Source organism: Chelonia mydas, chromosome 1 (assembly GCF_015237465.2).
Source record: "Chelonia mydas isolate rCheMyd1 chromosome 1, rCheMyd1.pri.v2, whole genome shotgun sequence".
Lineage (NCBI taxonomy): Eukaryota > Metazoa > Chordata > Testudines > Cheloniidae > Chelonia > Chelonia mydas.
The window spans coordinates 323,350,631-323,369,595 of NC_057849.1; the positions used below are offsets into that span (position 1 = coordinate 323,350,631).

The 18,965-nt window shown below is 40.8% G+C and overlaps 1 protein-coding gene across 7 annotated transcripts in view; it reads left to right on the top strand.

Moving 5' to 3' along the window:
- The window catches only part of NAPEPLD (N-acyl phosphatidylethanolamine phospholipase D), a 50,588-nt gene that overhangs the window by 14,988 nt on the left and 16,635 nt on the right, over positions 1 to 18,965 (top strand). For 4 of the 7 annotated variants that reach the window (XM_037889201.2, XM_043552028.1, XM_043552029.1 and 1 more), the window contains exons 2-5: positions 4,026 to 4,338; positions 9,473 to 10,119; positions 13,825 to 13,939; positions 16,777 to 17,726. In XM_037889201.2, the coding sequence (XP_037745129.1) occupies positions 4,026 to 4,338; positions 9,473 to 10,119; positions 13,825 to 13,939; positions 16,777 to 16,905 (1,204 nt within the window). In that variant the 3' untranslated portion in view covers positions 16,906 to 17,726. Of the gene's footprint in view, positions 1 to 2,888; positions 3,416 to 3,832; positions 3,903 to 4,025; positions 4,339 to 9,472; positions 10,120 to 13,824; positions 13,940 to 16,776; positions 17,727 to 17,977; positions 17,981 to 18,965 lie in introns of those variants that run through there. The other 3 variants (XR_006292402.1, XM_037889203.2, XM_027826242.3) reach the window with 3 other exon arrangements.

The window sequence follows — 18,965 nt, forward strand, 5'->3', positions numbered from 1 at the left end:
GCCTTTGGACGTTTAAAAGTTCACTGGCGCTGTTTGCTGACTAGGTTCGACCTCAGCGCAACCAATATTCCCATTGTTATTACTGCTTGCTGTGTGCTCCATAATATCTCTGAGAATAAGGGGGAGATGTTGTTGGTGGGGTGGGAGGTTGAGGCAGATCGCCTGGCTGCCAATTTTGAACAGCCAGACGCCAGGGCGATTAGAAGAGCGCAGGTAGGTGCGCTGCGCATCAGAGAGGCTTTGAAAACCAGTTTCATGACTGCCCAGGCTGCGGTGTGACAGTTGTGTGTGTTTGTCCTTGATGCAAACCTGCCCCTTTGTTGATGTTAATTACCTGTAAGCCAACCACCCTCCCCCCTTCGATCACAGCTGGCAAAGGAAATAAAGTCACTATTGTTTTGAAACCATGCATTCTTTCTTAATTAAAAAAAAAAGGAGATAACTGATAAGGTAGCCTGGGTGGGGTGGGGGAGGAGGGAAGGACAAGGGCACATTGCTTATTGTAGCCACACTACAAATCAAAACTGTTTGAATGACAGCCTTCTGTTGCTTGGGCCATCCTCCCCTCCCCGCGTTCTTGGGCGTCTGGGTGAGGAGGATATGGAACTTGGGGAGGAGGGCAGGCGGTTGTACAGTGGATACAGTGGTGGTCTGTGCTGTTGTTGGCTTTCCTGCAGCTCCACCAGATGCCTGAGCATGTCCGTTTGCTCCCCCATTAGCCTCAGCATTGCATCCTGCCTCTTCTCATTGTACTCACTTAATGCTTTCCTGGACTCTGCCACTGAATGCCTCCATGCATTAAACTGTGCCCTATCAGTGTGGGAGGACTGAATGAGCTTGGAAAACATGTCATTGCGAGTGCGTTTTTTTTTCTCCTTTTAATCTGCGATAACCTCAGGGATGGAGATGATAGGGGGAGCATAGAAACATTTTTACCTGCAACGGGATACAAAGGGAAAGTAAAATTTAAGACGATACATTTCTGAGAACAAAAGGGAGACTCTTTCACAGTGAATCAAGCAATTCACAGCAGACAGCACATGTGCTTTAGGTACAAGGTCGTATTTTGCCTTTTATATTGACTGCCTGCCAGCATGGTGACACATCACACACGGCTGGGCAACAGAATTTGGTTTCCAGGCAGCCATGGTAAGCCAAAGGGTATGCGGATTTGGCTTCTAACGGCTTCATAGCATGTGGGAATGTTTTCAAACTGCAGCATCCTCCTTTCCCATAGCAAGCAATGCTGGTTGTGTTTGCCATTTAAAAGGAGGGGCTGTGGTTTTCGGGTGGATGTGCAGCACATACCTCTCCCCAGTCCTCCGCATGGCTATTTGGGATGATCCCTTCACCCCTCCCCCTACTGCGTGGCTATGGATGATCCCTTTTAGCCAAGCGCAAACAACCCAGCATGACCGGGGTCCTTTTACTGTTCCCTTACAAAAATTCTCCTATTTCAACCAGGTGACCATGAATGATATCACTCTTCTGAGGCTAACACAGAAAGATAAAGACCAAATGTTGGTTGAATGTGACCAAAACCCAGGACCATTTGCTGCCATGCTTTGTGCTGCAATGATTCCAGACTACTTGCTACTGGCTTGGCGTGGTAAAGTGTCCTACCATGGAGGACAAAATAAGGCAGCCCTCCCCAGAAACCTTCTGCAAAGGCTTTCAGAGTACCTCCAGGAGAGCTTCATGGAGATGTCCATGGAGGATTCCTGCTCCATCTCCAGACACATTAACAGACTTTTCCAGCAGCTGTATTGGCCGCAAATGCACCCCAAGTCTTCAGAGCAAATCAAACATTAAACACTATTGCTTTTAAACCCTGTACTGTAGTTACAAATGTGCACTCACCAAAGGTGCCTTCTCCGGCTTCAGGGTCGGGGATCCCGCCTTTGGAGGGTATTGGCTCCAAGGTGACGAAAAGGTCCTGGCTGCCGGGGAGAACGGATTCACCGCTTGCCTGCTGTGCATTCTCCTCCTGCTCCTCCTTCTCATCCACAAAATCCTCCTCTGTGTTGCATGAGACTCTCCTTTTGCAGGTGTCCACGGACAATGGTGGGGTAGTGGTAGGGTCCCCCCCCCCTAGAATGCCATGCAGCTATCATAGAAGCGGCATGTATGGGGCTCTGACCCAGAGTGACCGTTTGCCTCCTTTGTCTTTGGTAGGCTTGCCTTAGCTCCTTGACGTTCACATGGCACTGCTGTTTGTCCCTGTTGTAACTTCTGTCCATCATGCCCTTTGCGATTTTTTCATATATATTAGCATTTCTTCCTTTTGATCGGAGTTCGGCCTGCACAGATTCTTCTCCCCATACAGCAATCAGATCCAGTGTCTCCCTTTCGGTCCATGCTGGAGCTCGTTTGCAATTCTGGGGGGACTGCATGGTCACCTGTGCTGCTGAGCTTGCCACGCTGACCAAAAAGGAAATGAAATTCAAAATTTCCTGGGGCTTTTCCTGTGTACATGGCTAGTGCATCGGAGTTCAAAGTGCTGTCCAGAGCAGTCACATTGGAGCACTCTGGGATACCTCCTGGAGACCAATACCATCAAATTGTGTCCGCACTACCCCAAATTCGAGCCAGTACGGTCGATTTTAGTGCTACTTCCCTCGCTGGGGAGAAGTACAGAAGTCGATTTTAAGAGCCCTTTAGGTTGACAGAATGGGGTTGCTTGTGTAGATGCATTCATTATAAAATCGACCTCACACGGCTAAATTTGACCTAACTCTGTAGTAAGAAGAAAAGGAGTACTTGTGGCACCTTAGAGACTAACAAATTTATTTGAGCCTAAGCTTTTGGATCCGATGAAGTGAGCTGTTGCTCACGAAAGCTTATGCTCAAATAAATTTGTTAGTCTCTAAGATGCCACAAGTCCTTTTCTTTTTGCGGATACAGACTAACACGGCTGCTACTCTGAAACCTGTAACTCTGTAGTGTACACCAGGGCTCACTTATTACTTTGCATGGGTTTTCTCCCCACCTTGGAATCCTGTTGAGTTTGGATTGTTTTATCTAAATTCCTAAACTGTAGAGGATGCATGTTCAGCCTGACAATAGTGTGAATGCAGCATGGGTTAAGAGCTCTTGGCTCCCATATTCTAATTGCTGCTATGAAATGGACTTAAACTGTAGCTGTAGGGAAATTAATTTGTTTCTCCTGTTGCAAAATAAGGATATTTATTAACCTCACAGTGCTGCTGAAATTAAGCTACTGTTTGTAAAACACTTTGAAGATCTAAAATACTAAATGCTGCAAATAAAACATAAACATTGGACCTATTGTAGACTCCAAAGTCCAGGAACCAGCCTACTTAATGGACACCAGACTTCTGCAGCTCATCCCTGGGATGACAAGTTTCATGGGACTTGGATTGTCCTTCAGACATTTGACTTATTTTAATTACAGGTATATCAGTTAAGCTTAATTGAATTTTCAGCCTACCTGTATTGTCTAAAATACAGCTATCTTGAGGCATCAAATACCTCTTGTGGTTCGTACATTTTATTCATATTATACAGAGATGCATTATTTGTTGATGCGTCTTTTAAACAGAAGTATCTTTATTGCTACATAATACTGCAGTTTTTATTACAGAACAAAGGTACGATGTCAGGTCATAAAATATTTCATAGTTCAAGAATCTCAAGGATGAGCTTGCTGGATCAAATTACATCAGGTGTTAAATGAACTTTAGGAGGAGTTTGGTACTCTTCCAAAATGATAAATTAAAGAACATCTCCCTCTTTTATACCTAGTATGTCATAGGGCTGGGTTCTGAAGTTATGCATATCAGGAAGGAAAATTCTGCCTGAACTACACTACTTGCCAAGACATGTTTTTTAAGCTTTCTATGTAATTGTAACTGTTTTAAAAAGTAAAGTTGTATGGAAAAGTAAGTTTAATTGCAAAATGAAAAGGGCAGCTTTATTTTTGTGGTGGTGTGGAAAGCTTTCAATTTTATGAATGTTAATGTTAGTGAAAGAAAAGATTTATTAATTTAAAAAATATATTTTAGCTCTTCACCAAAAGACATGGATGAGAAGGCAGACGAAGAGCAACCTTTGACTGCATGTAACCAGTACCCTAAGGAGGCAGTAAGGAAACGACAAAATTCAAGTCGAGGTTCCAGAGGCAGTGACTCTTCTAGGACGTCCAGAAAAAGCTTCAGACTGGATTACCGATTAGAGGAAGATGTAACTAAATCAAAGAGAGATAAAGATGGAAAGTTTGTAAACCCTTGGACAACATGGAAATCTCCATCCTTGCCAAATATTTTGAAATGGGCCCTCGTGGAAAAAAATAACAGCAACATCCCATCTTCAAAGCAGGTAACTATTTGCATGTTTACTATTCCAAGATATAGGCCCTAATCCTGTGGGGCACTGAGAGCTCTCAATTCCTATCTTTAAAATAAGAGGATTTTAAAATAAGTCTTCTTAGGCCTCTTTTGGAGACTCTAGACCAGTGGTGGGCAACCTGCAGCCCACCAGGGTAGTCTGCTGGTGGGCTGCTAGACAGTTTGTTTACATTGACCGTCCGCAGGCATCGCCGCCTGCAGCTTCCAGTGGCCACGGTTCTCCGTTCCTGTCCAATGGCAGCTGTGGGAAGTGGCGGCTAACACGTCCCTGTGCCCCGTGCCGCTTCCTGCAGCTCCCATTGGCCAGGAACGGCGAACCATGGCTACCAGGAGCTGTGGTGGCCGTGCCTGCAGACGGTCAGTGTAAACAAACTGTCTCGTGGCCTGCCAGCGGATTACCCTGATGGGCCGCATGCGGCCCGTGGGCCACAGGTTGCCCACCACTGCTCTCGACTGATTTTGGAGACTCACCAGTGTCACTATTTTGTCATCTCTTTTAATTTTTTTTCTTATTCTTTTCAAAAGCCATCCATTTCTACCTTTGTGAAATCTTTAATTTGATGTGTTATGCCTATAAACTTGGAATAGATTAATCTAGCCAGTTCAGGTTATATGTTGAGAGAAACTTCAGGAAATACCAAAACACCATTTGTCTGAACTCGTATGGTTACAGGTTATTGCATGTTTCTCTTTCAATAGATATTGGACATGTCTACAATTTGTAGGATATCCACTACATTATTCAAGCTGGAGTTATTACTCATGGGACATTTAATTATAAAAATGTTACTGTATGATTTGAATGGCGGTGAAAACTTTATATAGCTATGGGATGGTATAAAACACCTACTAAATTGTAATGATAATTTCCTCTTTTTGCCAGCCACAATCCTTAGGTTAGATTCTCTCAGAGAGAGTAAGTTTTTGTACTGAGGCTAATTTGAGCCAACATTTATACTAAGACACTGTCAGATTATTGGGAAAAGACACTATTATTTATTTGTGTTGCATCAGTGCCTGTAGGTCTCAGTCAGTTTCAGGGCTTCATTGTGCTAGTACTGTATACAATCATAATGTAAAAAAAACCCCTAAAAATAAAAAAACTACAAACCCTCCCCCTGCCCTCCCACCCCCCCGCCCCCCAACCAAAGAAAGAAAATACAGTGCCTGCCACAAAGAGGACTGGATACTGGTCTTAAATGCCTCTGATTGGAGATGCACTTCTGAGCCAGTACAAGTTGCTAAAACTTTCCTGCTCCAGGAGGCAATCATAAGAGTTTATGCTTCACAGTCTGAAGCATGTGGCAGACTTTCATTGCTTGATCTATGAATGAACTGTGAAGACAGCTAATTGACAGCTCTTCTGATGAGAAAATAAGTCTGTATATCGCGTTTTTAGTGGTAGTGGCTCAGAGTTGTTTGATCTCAGAGGGGTAGGGAATCTATTTAAGGAACAGATTAAATCTGTAGACAGTTGGTCTGACAGCACTTTGGGCACTGTTCTCCAGGATTAATTAACCCATTTTAAATTTGCTAGTCCCACAACATCCAACATGCACGCCCAGGGCATTTGGCCAGTATGTGTGCGCCACGCTCCCTGCAAAGGGTCAAGCTGTTTCTTCTGGCTTGCCACATTATTTTATGTGGAGTTCACATCCTGGGTTGCACTGACACCTGGCTGCTCGAGGAAAACCCACTCAGACCAGGCTACCAAGAAGATTTAGTCCTTCAGAGGCCTAGAAGGGCCAGGAAGGAGAAGACACTGACCAATCGGGAGCCAGCAGGCCAGTTTAAAAGGTTTGCCTGCTTCTTCTAAAGAGCTGTCTGGGGTGACACTTGGACAGAGCAGGAACTGGTCACTGCTAGCCCAGATCCTTAGGACCAGGTCAGGGCTTTGGCCTCAAGCGCTACAACTAAGCACTTGCCTTTAAAGGCACAGCCAATCAAATTCTGAGTTTTGTTATCCTTAGTTAACTTTTTAAAGACTGATGCCAAGTTCACAGCTTAGACCTCAATGCTCTGAGTAGATGGCCACAACTTGTGGACTAAGGCAGGGAGCTCCCACAGCACCACACATGGCCCTGCAAGAGACGCTATGGAGCAACCCCACCTATGACAAAGAGATGTATGTACTTAAAGGGTGACCACCAGCTTGTGAGTCTGGTTAATGACTGATGACATGGGTCAGTGCTTTGGGGGGGTGTGTGTGTGTGTGTGTGCATGCAACTGAGAGCTGTAATATTGTTTCATTTGAGCTGCAGGATCACTATTCCTGACTTAAGGGAAGGTCAAGAAGGAATTTATATTATGCCTGTTGCAGAGCTAACTGACCCAATTTGTACATTCCAACTCTGATTTCCTAGTCTGCACTTCAGATGGTGAAATAAGAACTAGCAGACAGTAGGGGAGTCACTAAAGTGAGTCAGAAGCAGCAAAGAGACAGATGAAGCATTATTATTTGGACTTCTCAGCTCCTGAGCCATTTCACTGCTTGCTTCACCATTGTCCGCATCACCTCTGAATTAAATCGTAAAGTATTTCCGAGCCTCCTTAAAATTAAAGCTGAGGGTTCCATGCTGCCCTTGACACTGCTCAGCTGTAGCGTGTCTTTAATACAAACCTACTGCTTCCTCTGCATTCTAGTTTGCAACCCCTTGATTTTAAGAACATGCTCAGTAGCTGACACCCTTAACTGGTTCATCTTATCAGTCAGTATTTTGCATATGGAATTGTATGACACCCATGACGTACTTAATTGTTAAAAACTACAGACTATTGCTAAATTATTACAACAAACCTCCATTTTTAACTGGGAATCTAGACCACAGACTTTCTATATGTTACTGGGTTTGTTAAGGACTTTTCTAAATGGCATTGAGATGGCTTTAATCACCATGTATTGTAAACGTAAACTGTTGATTTGTGTTGCTCCACAAATCTCAGTTAAAATAAAATCAGATGGTTCATCAATATGTATTGAGCTCCAAAGTCTGAAGCTAATTAACCAATCTTACTAAAGCCAGTCATGCATTTCTTCTTGCTTTGCATTTGGGGCGGGAAGGTGGGGATTTCACATTAATGCAGAAATGAAAATAAGTGAGTAGTAAATATTTATGGCTAGATATCGTTGTCCACAGCCAATTTGTCATTAATGTCATATTTCAAACATCTGCCATTGCTCTTGGAACAAAACCAAACATCTATCGTGCAACTATGTCACCACAGTAATACTAGTATGCTAATACAAAATCTGAATAAGATTGTGTATTTTATCCACCTCATTGTTTACCTCATTGTGCAATTCAAATGATTTAGTATGGAATATATTGCAACAGAAGTTGTGTACACTCTTTTTTTTAAGTACTTGTGATTTGAATAATGAAATTACTTGGAAACACCTATTTTTTTAGTACAAAATTTGAACATTTAAAAAAGACAGTCATGAAGAAATTTTTTCAACACATCAAAGAACAAAATTCTGTTTTATGAAGAAAACCTGAAAATTCTTTGCCCTAACGCCTTTCCATAATTTTGTATTAATTCATAGGTTTTAAGACCAGAAGGGACCATTTGATCATCTAGTCTGACCTCCTATATAATAGAGGTCAGAGAATTTCAGTCCGTTATCCCTGCACTTAGCCCAACAACTTGTATTTGGCTAAAGCATATCTCCCAGAAAGGCATTCAGTCTTGATCTGAAGATATCACTGATGGAGATGATACCACTTCCCTTGGTAGAGAAAAAGAAAATTGTGCCTTATTTTGAATTTGAATTCATCTGGATTCAATGTCCATCTATTGGTTCTTGTTATCCTCTCTTTGCTAGATCAAAGAACACTATAATGCCATGAAAGTAATCAAGTCATCTCTCAATCTTCTTTTTGATAAACTGAACACATTGAGTTCTTTTAGAGTAGCAGCCGTGTTAGCCTGTATTTGCAAAAAGGAAAGGAGTACTTGTGGCACCTTAGAGACTAACAAATTTATTTGAGCATAAGCTTTCGTGAGCTACAGTTCTTTGAGTCTCTCATTGTAAGGCATTTTCTCCAGCTCTCAAATTATTTTGGGGGCTCTCTTCTGCACCCTCATCAGTTGGAAGGTGGTCAAGTGGATGAAATATGGTTTAATCTTCTTTTCAGAGAGCATTGCCATAGTTATTGTGAAAGGGAGATAAATGTCTAACGGCAAATAATACAATGTTTATCACCTCCCTTCTAAGAAAAATACAGTCAGGGTGTTTCTGTAACACTTTTTAACGGAGTTCTTTATTCCAGCTACAGCTCCAATGAAGTTCCAGATTGGAATATTGATCTGAAGGGAACTACACTTAATCATTACCTTTCAAAAAAGTTTCAGTAGAACTGAAATCCATATTTCAATTTTTAACTAAGCTTCCATGGGACTTCACATTTAAGATAACCCTCCATAAGTAATGTAGCAGCAGTGGTGCTGCATTATACCTCTCTACTTGGCAGCTCCTTAAAAAAAATTATCAGCAATATTCATTGAATTATTGACTCTGCTGGTAGCGTATTAGTGGTCCGCCTAGCAGATTAAAGTCTCTTCAATCTAATAAGTACCTTGTAATAAATCTATCTGTGCTGGGACTCTGGAAGGATATTGCTGAGATCCACAAGCTATAGCTCTAATATTTAAGCTAAGGCCAAACTCCAAGAGATGGTGGTAGTAGTAGCAGCAGCAGCACTAAAATCCTCTTCCAGGGCAATAGGGGCAAGATATCAGAATTTGTTGCTAATTCTGAGCAATTCTATTTCATTCCAGTAAAAGTCTGCAAGTTGTTTTCAGCACATCTTTGAATTGTTTCCTTTGTAGAGCCGCAGGCCTAATTCTCCTGCTCTCAAAAGCATGTTCTAAAGACAAGAAAGATTAAATGATTATTAAAAATAAGGTTAATGATTTTAATTTAATAGGAAGCTATTGGGAATGGGAGTCACTGGAAATGGTATCTCTGTGCACCTACTTGCAGGTTTCCTAGAAATTAAAGATGTACACGAAGTACAAGCCTTGTTTTGTGATTGGTGCCTTCTGGGCTTTTTGTTCTGTGTGTGCTTTGCTTTCTAACTTTTTTGTTGTTGTTTTGCTAGGAACTTGATAAAGAGCTTCCTGTGTTAAACCCTTACTTCATTCCAAACCCTGAACTAGTTGGTAAGACTGGAACTGGCATGCGAGTCACATGGTTAGGACATGCCTCAGTTATGGTGGAAATGGATGGACTTGTAATTCTTACTGACCCCATCTTCAGCCAGCGGGCTTCCCCAGCACAGTTTGTGGGTCCAAAACGTTTCCGAGGACCTCCATGCACAGTAGATCAGCTGCCAAAAATAGATGCAGTGATGATCAGCCACACCCACTATGACCATTTGGACTATAATACTGTAGAGCATTTAAACGAGCGCTTTGGCACTGAGTTGAGATGGTTTGTGCCTCTGGGTCTTTTAGAATGGATGCAGAAATGTGGCTGTGAAAATGTGATTGAACTGGACTGGTGGGAAGAGAACTGTGTCCCTGGTCATGACGCAGTTACTTTTGTCTTTACTCCTTCTCAACACTGGTGCAAGAGGACTGCAACAGATGACAACAAGATTCTTTGGGGCAGCTGGTCTGTCTTGGGGCCCTGGAATAGGTTTTTCTTTGCAGGGGATACTGGTTACTGTGTTGCTTTTGAAGAGATAGGTAAAAGATTTGGACCTTTTGATCTTGCAGCTATTCCCATTGGAGCTTATGAGCCAAGGTAAGCAAATTTCAAAGGGTTTGACCAAAAGATATGTAAACTATATCAATGAAATGATATACTGACTTCAAATAACGTTTTTTCTTGTTAGGGTTTAATACTAACGTATCTACAGCTTCTGAACTTTTCACTTGTCTAAAATATATTTTGGGGAATGTAGAGCAGAAGAGAGATTTGAAGGCTGTGGAAGTAATAAGGGAGAGCAAAGGCATGTCTGTGCTACGGGCAGTACAGCTGCAGTGCTGCAGCAGCATAGTGCAGATGCTTCCTACATCAACAGAAGGGGTTTTTCCATCAATGTAGATAATCCACCTCCCTGAATGGCGGAAGCTAGATAGACAGAAGAATTCTTCTGTTGATCTAGTTGTGTCTACACCGAGGGTTAGGTCGGCTTAACTACGGTGCTCTGGGATGTGAATTTTTTTACACCCATGAGTGATGTACCTAAGTCAATCTACATTTTAAGTGTACACCAGAGCCAAGATGTAGAAAAGAGAGGGAAAGAAGCTGAAATGTGGTGGGTTTTTTTTATCAGACATTACCCCAAAAACTATTGAAATACACACAGCCTGGCATTATTTTAATGTGAAAAGAAAGTAGGAATAGGAAAGGCCACAAAGATCACCCAGTCTGAAATCCCTTTTCTTACATGCACACAATTTACAGTGCTCCTATATTATTCTAATTACCATGTTACTTTCCCGATTTCAGTTCTCACATGATTGTGAATGCTTTATAGCATTTGAAAAATGTGTTTGTCTGGGCATCTATTTCCTCCTCATCACATGGTATCTGAGCTTTCAGATGGGATAAAGCATTGGTTTTTAGTAGGGTGTCGAATAATTGCAGTTAACTCATGATTAACTCAAAAAAATTAACTGTGATTTAAAAAAATTAATTGCGATTAACTGCACTGTTAAACAATAGAATACCAATTAAAATGTATTAAATATTTGTGGATGTTTTTCTAGATTTTCAAATATATTGATTTCTATTACAACACAGAATACAAAGTGTACAGTGCTCACTTCATATTATTATTTTATTACAAATATTTGCACTGTAAAAATAAGAAATAGTATTTTTCAGTTAACCTCCTAAGTATTGTAGTGCAATCTCTTTATCGTGAAAGTGTAACTTACAGATGTAGAATTTTTTTTTACATAGGTGCACTCAAAAACAAAACAATGGAAAACTTCAGCACCTACAAGTCCACTAAGTCCTACTTCTTGTTCAGCCAATTGCTAAGACAAACAAGTTTTTTTTACATTTATGTGAGATACTCCTGAGTGCTTCTTATTTACAATGTCACCTGAAAATGAAAACAGGCGTTCACATGGCACTTTTATAGAGGGCATTGCAAGGTACTTACATGCCAGATATGCTAAACATTCATTTGCCCCTTCATGCTTTGGCCACCATTCCAGAAGACATGCTTCCATGCTGCTGATGCTCGTTAAAAAAAAATGCGTTAATTAAATTTGTGACTGGATTCCTTGGGGGAGAATTGTATGTCTTCTGTTTTGTTTTACTTGCATTCTACCATATATTCATGTTTATAGCTGTCTTGGATGATGACCCAGCACATGTTGATTTTAAGAACACTTTCACAGCAGATTTGACAAAACGCAAAGAAGGTACCAATGTGAGATTTCTAAGGGTAGATACAGTACTCGACCCCAGGTTTAAGAATCTGAAGTGCCTTCCAAAATCTGAGATGGACGAGATGTGGAGAATGCTTTCAGATGTCTTAAAAGAGCAACACTCCAATGTGGAAACTATAGAACCCGAACCATCAAAAAGGAAAATCACCCTTCTCCTGGTGGCATCTGACTCAGATGATGAAAATGAACACGCATCGGTCCGCTTTGCTTTGGATCGTTATCGAGCAGAACCCGTCATCAGCATGGACACATGTCTTCTGGAATGGTGGTTGAAGCATGAAGGGACATATGAATCTTCAGTATATCTGGTTCATAAATATCTTGCAATGCCGGCCACAACATTGCTATGCGAACGCCTGTTTTCACTTTCAGGTGACATTGTAAACAAGACGTGGGCAGCATTATCTCCTGCAAATTGTAACCAAACTTGTTTGTCTGAGCGATTTGGCTGAAGTAGGACTGAGTAGACTCTCGGTTCTAAAGTTTTTTATTGTTTTATTTTTGAATGCAGTTATTTTTTGTACATAATTCTATATTTGTATGTTCAACTTTCATTATACAGAGATTGCGCTCCAGTATGTGTATTAGGTGAATTGAAATACACTATTTCTTTTGTTTTTTTACAGTGAAAGTATTTGTAATAAAAAATAAAGTGAGCACTGTACATGTTGTATTCTGTATTGTAATTGAAATCAATATATTTGAAAACATAGAAAACATCCAAAAATATTTAAATGGTATTCTATTATTTTTTAATCGCAATTAATTTGTTTAATCGCTTGACAGCCTTAGTTTTTAGCTTTAGCAGTTCTCAAGATAACAGTTGCTAAAATGTCAGAAATGAAGCCTGGGTAGGTTAGGGAAGCAAAAAAGAAATCAGAATGGTGAGATTAAAGTCCAATATTTTTCATGAACTACCCGGTTCAGAAATAAATGCTAGCATTCTCATTGGTGTGCAAAATCTGCTTCTGTCCTCCCCTTTAGAGAGACTTGGACTGTCACTGACCCCTACACTAGTAATACTTTTTGACATTGGCCCGCATTCAATTATAGCAAATTCTAGAAGTTGAACCAATGTAATTTTAATCCTGTGTCTTCTACCCTGGGACTTGACATCTCACTCAAAACACTGCACCTCCAGTAGCAAGCAAAGTGTTCGTTCAATACTGACTCAGAGAGGAGTGTGCTATCTACTGAAGCATGTTTCTTTTGGTGTATCCTATGATTCTGCAAACATATTGATTATGGTGATAGCATGAACTTGCTTCAGAGCAGATGGCCCATAAATCCTTAAGCTGAATATACTGGGAAAACTTCCCACCTCTATAAAGAATACCAATTAATAAACAGAACTAATAGCCCTACAAATTCTGTGAATGTGAGTGCTGTTGTATACATCTATTGTAATTAGCTGAAGCAGGGGTGGCCAACCTGAGCCTGAGAAGTAGCCAAAATTTACCAATGTACATTGCCAAAGAGCCACAGTAATACCTCAGTAACCCCCCATCAGCTCCCCTGTCCTGCTCCCAGCGCCTCCTGCCCACCGGCAGTCCTGCTGATCGGCGCCTCCCCCTCCCTCCACGCACCTCCCGATCAGCTGTTTTGTGGCGTGCTGGAGGCTCTGGGGGAGAGGGGAAGGAGCTAGGGCATGGCAGGCTCAGGGGAGGGGGCGGGAAGGGATGGAGTGGGGGCAGAGCCAAGGATTGAACAGTGAGCACCGCCCCGGCACATTGGAAAGTTGGCGCCTGTAGCTCCAGCCCCGGAGTCGGTGCCTATACAAGGAGCCGCATATTAACTTCTGAAGAGCCGCATGTGGATCCAGAGCCACAGGTTGGCCACCCCTGAGCTGAAGGAATGCTACTGTCATTTCTAGCAAATAGATTTCTACAGTCTCTGTAACTTGTTCACGGTGTTAGACCTTTTTTTTTTATTAACTGAGGATATCTTAACACCTCTTGCCTATTTAAAAACCCTAATAAAGAACAGATATCTTGAATACAAAAGGTTACACTAAATATGTAAATTATTTTGTGTTTGTTAGGTGGTTTATGAAATACCAGCATGTGAATCCTGAAGAAGCTGTAAGAATTCATATTGATGTTCAGACAAAGAAGTCCGTAGCGATTCATTGGGGAACCTTTGCTTTAGCAAATGAGGTGAGTTTGGGCTGATCATGAATGCATTCAAATTTTCTAAGTATGGAAACAGTAATTAAGCTTAATCATCTCATGTTATAACAAACATCTATAAGTGGATTATCTAGAGCTCAGAATTATAAGATTACTTTGCCTTAATCCTTACATAACCAATTACATATCGTATGTATTTAATTAAGACTAAATTCTACAAACTTTTAATACAAAAACTAGTTCAGTTTTCTTAATATTTTATACCTTGAACTAAAATTGTTCTCAACAAAGCTGAATTTCTTGTGAATGTCAAATACTTCAAGATAAGGCAGTGAAAAAATATCAGCACATTGGGAGCTTTTGTTATGCAGGCAGATTTGGAATACTTGCTCTATTGGCAGAGGAACTGGTGCACTGAAAAAGGGGCAGGCATAATACGCTTGATCAGGAGAGATCAATGCTGCATGTTAAAAGAGCAGGTCTTGTCATCAGATTTGTGGTACTGGGTTAGCATCAACCTGACATGAGACTGCTTATGTAGTAAATGACCAGAGATAAGTCATACAGGTAATAGAATTCATGACAAATGAGTTGAGGGAGAGAATAAGAGAAGCCCAGAAAGAGAGAGACTATAATTCTAGTCCAGCATTTGAAATTTTGCATCCATGCCTGGAATCATCAAACACTTGGGACACAAATCTAGATCAGATGACAGAACAAAGAAGAGCTTGTGTTAGAAATCCAGAAAGAGAAATTGACACAGAAGATAAAGAATTCTGCAATTGGTCTTCAGATCTGAATGCCCCAAATTGGGAAGAAAATATTTACAATAGTACATCATCAGATATTATAGAAATGTGCTAGATAGCAAGACTAAAACAGATAATCATGGTTTTTATTACCATTATAGATGAAATTGAGTCACAGGGTGAAATAACTTTCTGGAATGGAGGATGGGAGTGTTCTGTTACATGGATATTGATTTTAGTATACCTAAATTACTAACAGCAGAAATGTGAATAAATGTGTACTGCTAAGTATCAGAGGGGTAACCGTATTAGTCTGTATCCACAAAAACAACAAGGAGTCCGGTGGCACCTTAAAGACAAACAGATTTATTTGGGCATAAGCTTTCGTGGGTAAAAGCCCCCACTTCTTCAGATGCACGTGTACTGCTAAGTTTGCTTTTATTGCTGTATCATTTGCAGACAGGCCGAAGTTAGAATATTATAGGTGTATATAACACTTTACTAAACATGTAAAATGTGATTAACTGTCTAATCCTGCAGAATTAACAGTTCCTTTTATAGTTTATTTGAGGTACACTTTATTGACAATTTCATATCCTGTTACACTGCTCAATTTTTAACTTCATAAACAAGTTTCTGATATAGGTAATATATTGCCACTGTTTGTAAAATTGTAGTTTAGGGAAAATTATTGTTAAAACATCTATATGGATTTTATCTTGTAATTAGTAACCTGGCTACTGAGCTATTAAGGCTGCAACATATGTAAACACAGTATCTTTAATACAGCATTTCACATCCAGGCTACCTTGAATAGTCTATGCCAGAGGTGGCCAACCTGAGCCTGAGAGAGCCAGAATTTACCAATGTACATTGCCAAAGAGCCACAGTAATACCTCAGCAGCCCCCCATCAACTCCCTCCCAGCTCCCAGCACCTCCTGCCCACTGGCAGCTTGCTGATCGGTGCCTCCCCCTCCCTTCCCGCACCTCTTGATCAGCTGTTTCGTGGTGTGCAGGAGACTCTTGGGGGGGAGGGGGAGAAGTAAGGGCATAGTAGGCTCAGGGGAGGGGGTGAGAAGGGGTGGAATGGGGGCAGGGCCTGTGGCAGAGCAGTGAGCACCGCCTCAACACATTGGAAAGTTGGCGCCTGTAGCTCCAGCCCCAGAGTCGGTGCCTATACAAGGAGCCGCATATTCACTTCTGAAGAGCCACAGGTTGGCCACCCCCTGGTCTATGCCTTTAGTATCCAAGGTATAAGAAGTGCTTTTTTCATTATTCTGAACACACGTTGAATACTTCCCTAAGCCTTTTTTTTTTTTTTAACATGCTTTGCTTTGTATTCAAGATAGCATTGCCTAGAAATGCTGTGTGCATAGTATACCTTCTTCAGATGAAGAGTTCATATTATCTAAATTTATTTTTAAAAATGTAATGGAGCAACTTCACAGCAGACAGCACTGAAATAACAATTTGCTTGCTTGAACAATTAAACTGAATAACCTTTAAATGGGGGAGGGAAGTCTTTATTTTTGTTAATGATATGACAGGGAATCCATTTTTCTAAAATTGGGAAAAAGTGCCATCTACTGAATCACCAACTCCACTTCCTCCAGTATTTAACTTTTCCCCATGATTCCCAACCCAGGAGTGAGCTGGTCCTGGTTTATTTATCTGGAACTCTTATCAAATAGGGTATGAGGTAGTATGGATTTTGAGTGATAGATCCATATTTAGCTAGTATTGTAAAGATTATAGGTCATCTGTTGCCTGTTACTAATTGTATAATTTCAGTGGGGTGTTTTAAATAATAAAAAAAACTCCAATAAGCCTCAAAACTTTCATGTTCACCTAATCTCAGAAAATGTACACCTGGTACACATTGCCCATTATATCTAAAATGTAAACAGTTTGTGTAGAGCAGTGGTTCTCAACTTGTGGCCCAGTCAACACAGCTGCTGCCCACATGCCATCATCAGGCGCATAGAGGTACTATTGGATGTGGCCCAAATAACATTGTGGGCCACATAAATAGGTTGAGAACCACTGGTGTAGAGCTTGAAAGCCGTCTTTTATCTAATGCTGGTATTGTATCTCTTTCTCCCCTCCATCCTCAGTATTACTTGGATCCTCCAGTTAAACTGAACGAAGCCCTTGAAAGATATGGCTTGAAACCTGAGGATTTCTTTGTCTTACACCATGGCGAATCACGAGACTTGAATATAAACGATGATGGATTTGAATAATAATTTAAAATCTGGCAATTCTTTGAGCTTTGTTTTGATTGATAATTTCATTATAGGGTTATGAAACTTTCTAAAAATTTGTACTGGATTTTTACACTCCAGGTTTGTTAATTTTAGAGGTAAAAATTGTATACCTGCTTGATCACACAATTGTTATAAACTGAATGGCATATTGAGAGATGATTTAAACACTGGCTAATGTACAAGACATTGTCTATAAATGCCTTGTTTCAACTATGTACATCAACCAAAAAAAATCTTTATTTTAATTTTTTCATATATGGTTTTATGGGGTGGAGTCTTCCAACTGTTGTGAAAGCATGTTTAAAGTAAAATACTGATTTTACTAAATGCCCGTATGTTTGCATTTCAGGAGAAACTAAAAATGAGTTTAAAAATGAGCTAAAGAAATGTGCCTTTTTAAAGAGCTATATTAAGATTTGCATCATTAATGCATAATTATTACTGCTGGCCAGGATATCTGTACTCTTTCATTATTTTAAAATTACTCTATCATAGATATATTTCTGTTGTTTTGAGATTGGTTTTCCTTGTCAGGTACAGTACATAAATTCATTTTGCTCCTATCTGAAGTCATGATTCAGCCTTATATTTCTGTATTTTTTATTTTTTTCAAATAAGCAGGGGTACTGATGGCATTATCTCAAATACAGGCGATGGAAGACTTTTCACAGCTTCCATATGGTTTTACTAAGCATGCTGTGGGATTAAATTTATGCAGTATTGTAAAACTTGGCAAAATGCATCTGTATCAAACTGCCATACTGAGTTACAAAATAAAGTTATTATTGCCAGCAAAATTGTAACTTTCCCTCACATTTCATTGTAAAAAGTTGCTATACTACTTACAGGATTGTTAGTTATACCAAAACATAAGTCTTACTGCAGGGTATGGATATTTTTGTTCTGGGAGTGCATTGCACGTTAAATTCATAAGAATGGCCATACTGAGTCAGACCAAAGGTCCATCGAGCCTCTAGCCCAGTATCCTGTCTCTTGACAGTGGCCAATGCCAGGTGCCCTAGAGGGAATGAATAGAACAGGTAATCAGCAAGTGATCCATTCCCAGCTTCTGGCTCACAGAGGCTAGCGACACCATCCCTGCCCATTCTGGCTAATAGCCATTGCTGGACATATCCTCCATGAACTTACCTCGTTCCTTTTTGAACCCTGTTATAGTCTTGGCCTTCACAACATCCTCTGACAAATTTTTCCATAGGTTGACTGTCTCAGGGTGGACTTCCCCCACTTTATTTCTTGTTAGTGGTTTAATACATTGTAGCTACACCTTCTGAACTTTTCACTTGTCTAAAATATATTTTGGGAAATGTAGAGCAGGAGAGAGATTTGAAGGCTGTGGAAATAGTAAGGAAGAGCAAGGGCATGTCTGTGCTACGGGCAGTACAGCTGCAGTAGCATAGTGCAGATACTCCCTACATCAACAGAAGGGGTTTTTCCATCAACATAGATAATCCCTGTCACCTTCTCTCTTCCCTTCTCATGCAGAGCCTCTGTATGCATATACCCTCGTTGTCCCCTGGCCCTATAGGATTCAGGATGTTCTAGGTCCTTTTGCATACTCACACTTAGCCAACTCCCCAGAAAGAATACCACAGACAACTGAAGAACTACTTCAATCTCTAAAGTCAGTGGTTAGATGCTGCAGAGTAGGAAAAATGCCAGCACAAACCACCTCTCTTCACTCAAGTGAGTCTGCTGTCAGCAAGCCCATCTGAACATGTCCTCTGTGCTCTCCTGCATACTTCTGCAACCTTGTGATCCAGTAATTAGCCAGAATCCACATGCTGGCAACATGCACATTTCTCTTCCTTCATCAAGCAAGGTATTTGTGCTGTCAGTTCCAAACCTCCATGCTGTGTGGTTTTGGGGACACTACATAAATCTGCCCTCCCACCACACCAGAGCTATTGAAATAGATGTTTCCCTAACAACCAATACAAGGCTTGCCTGTACCCCACCTCATTTCCTGCCCCCTCTGCAGCCACAACCCTTATACCTGCTCCCCCTGAAGTCCTTGG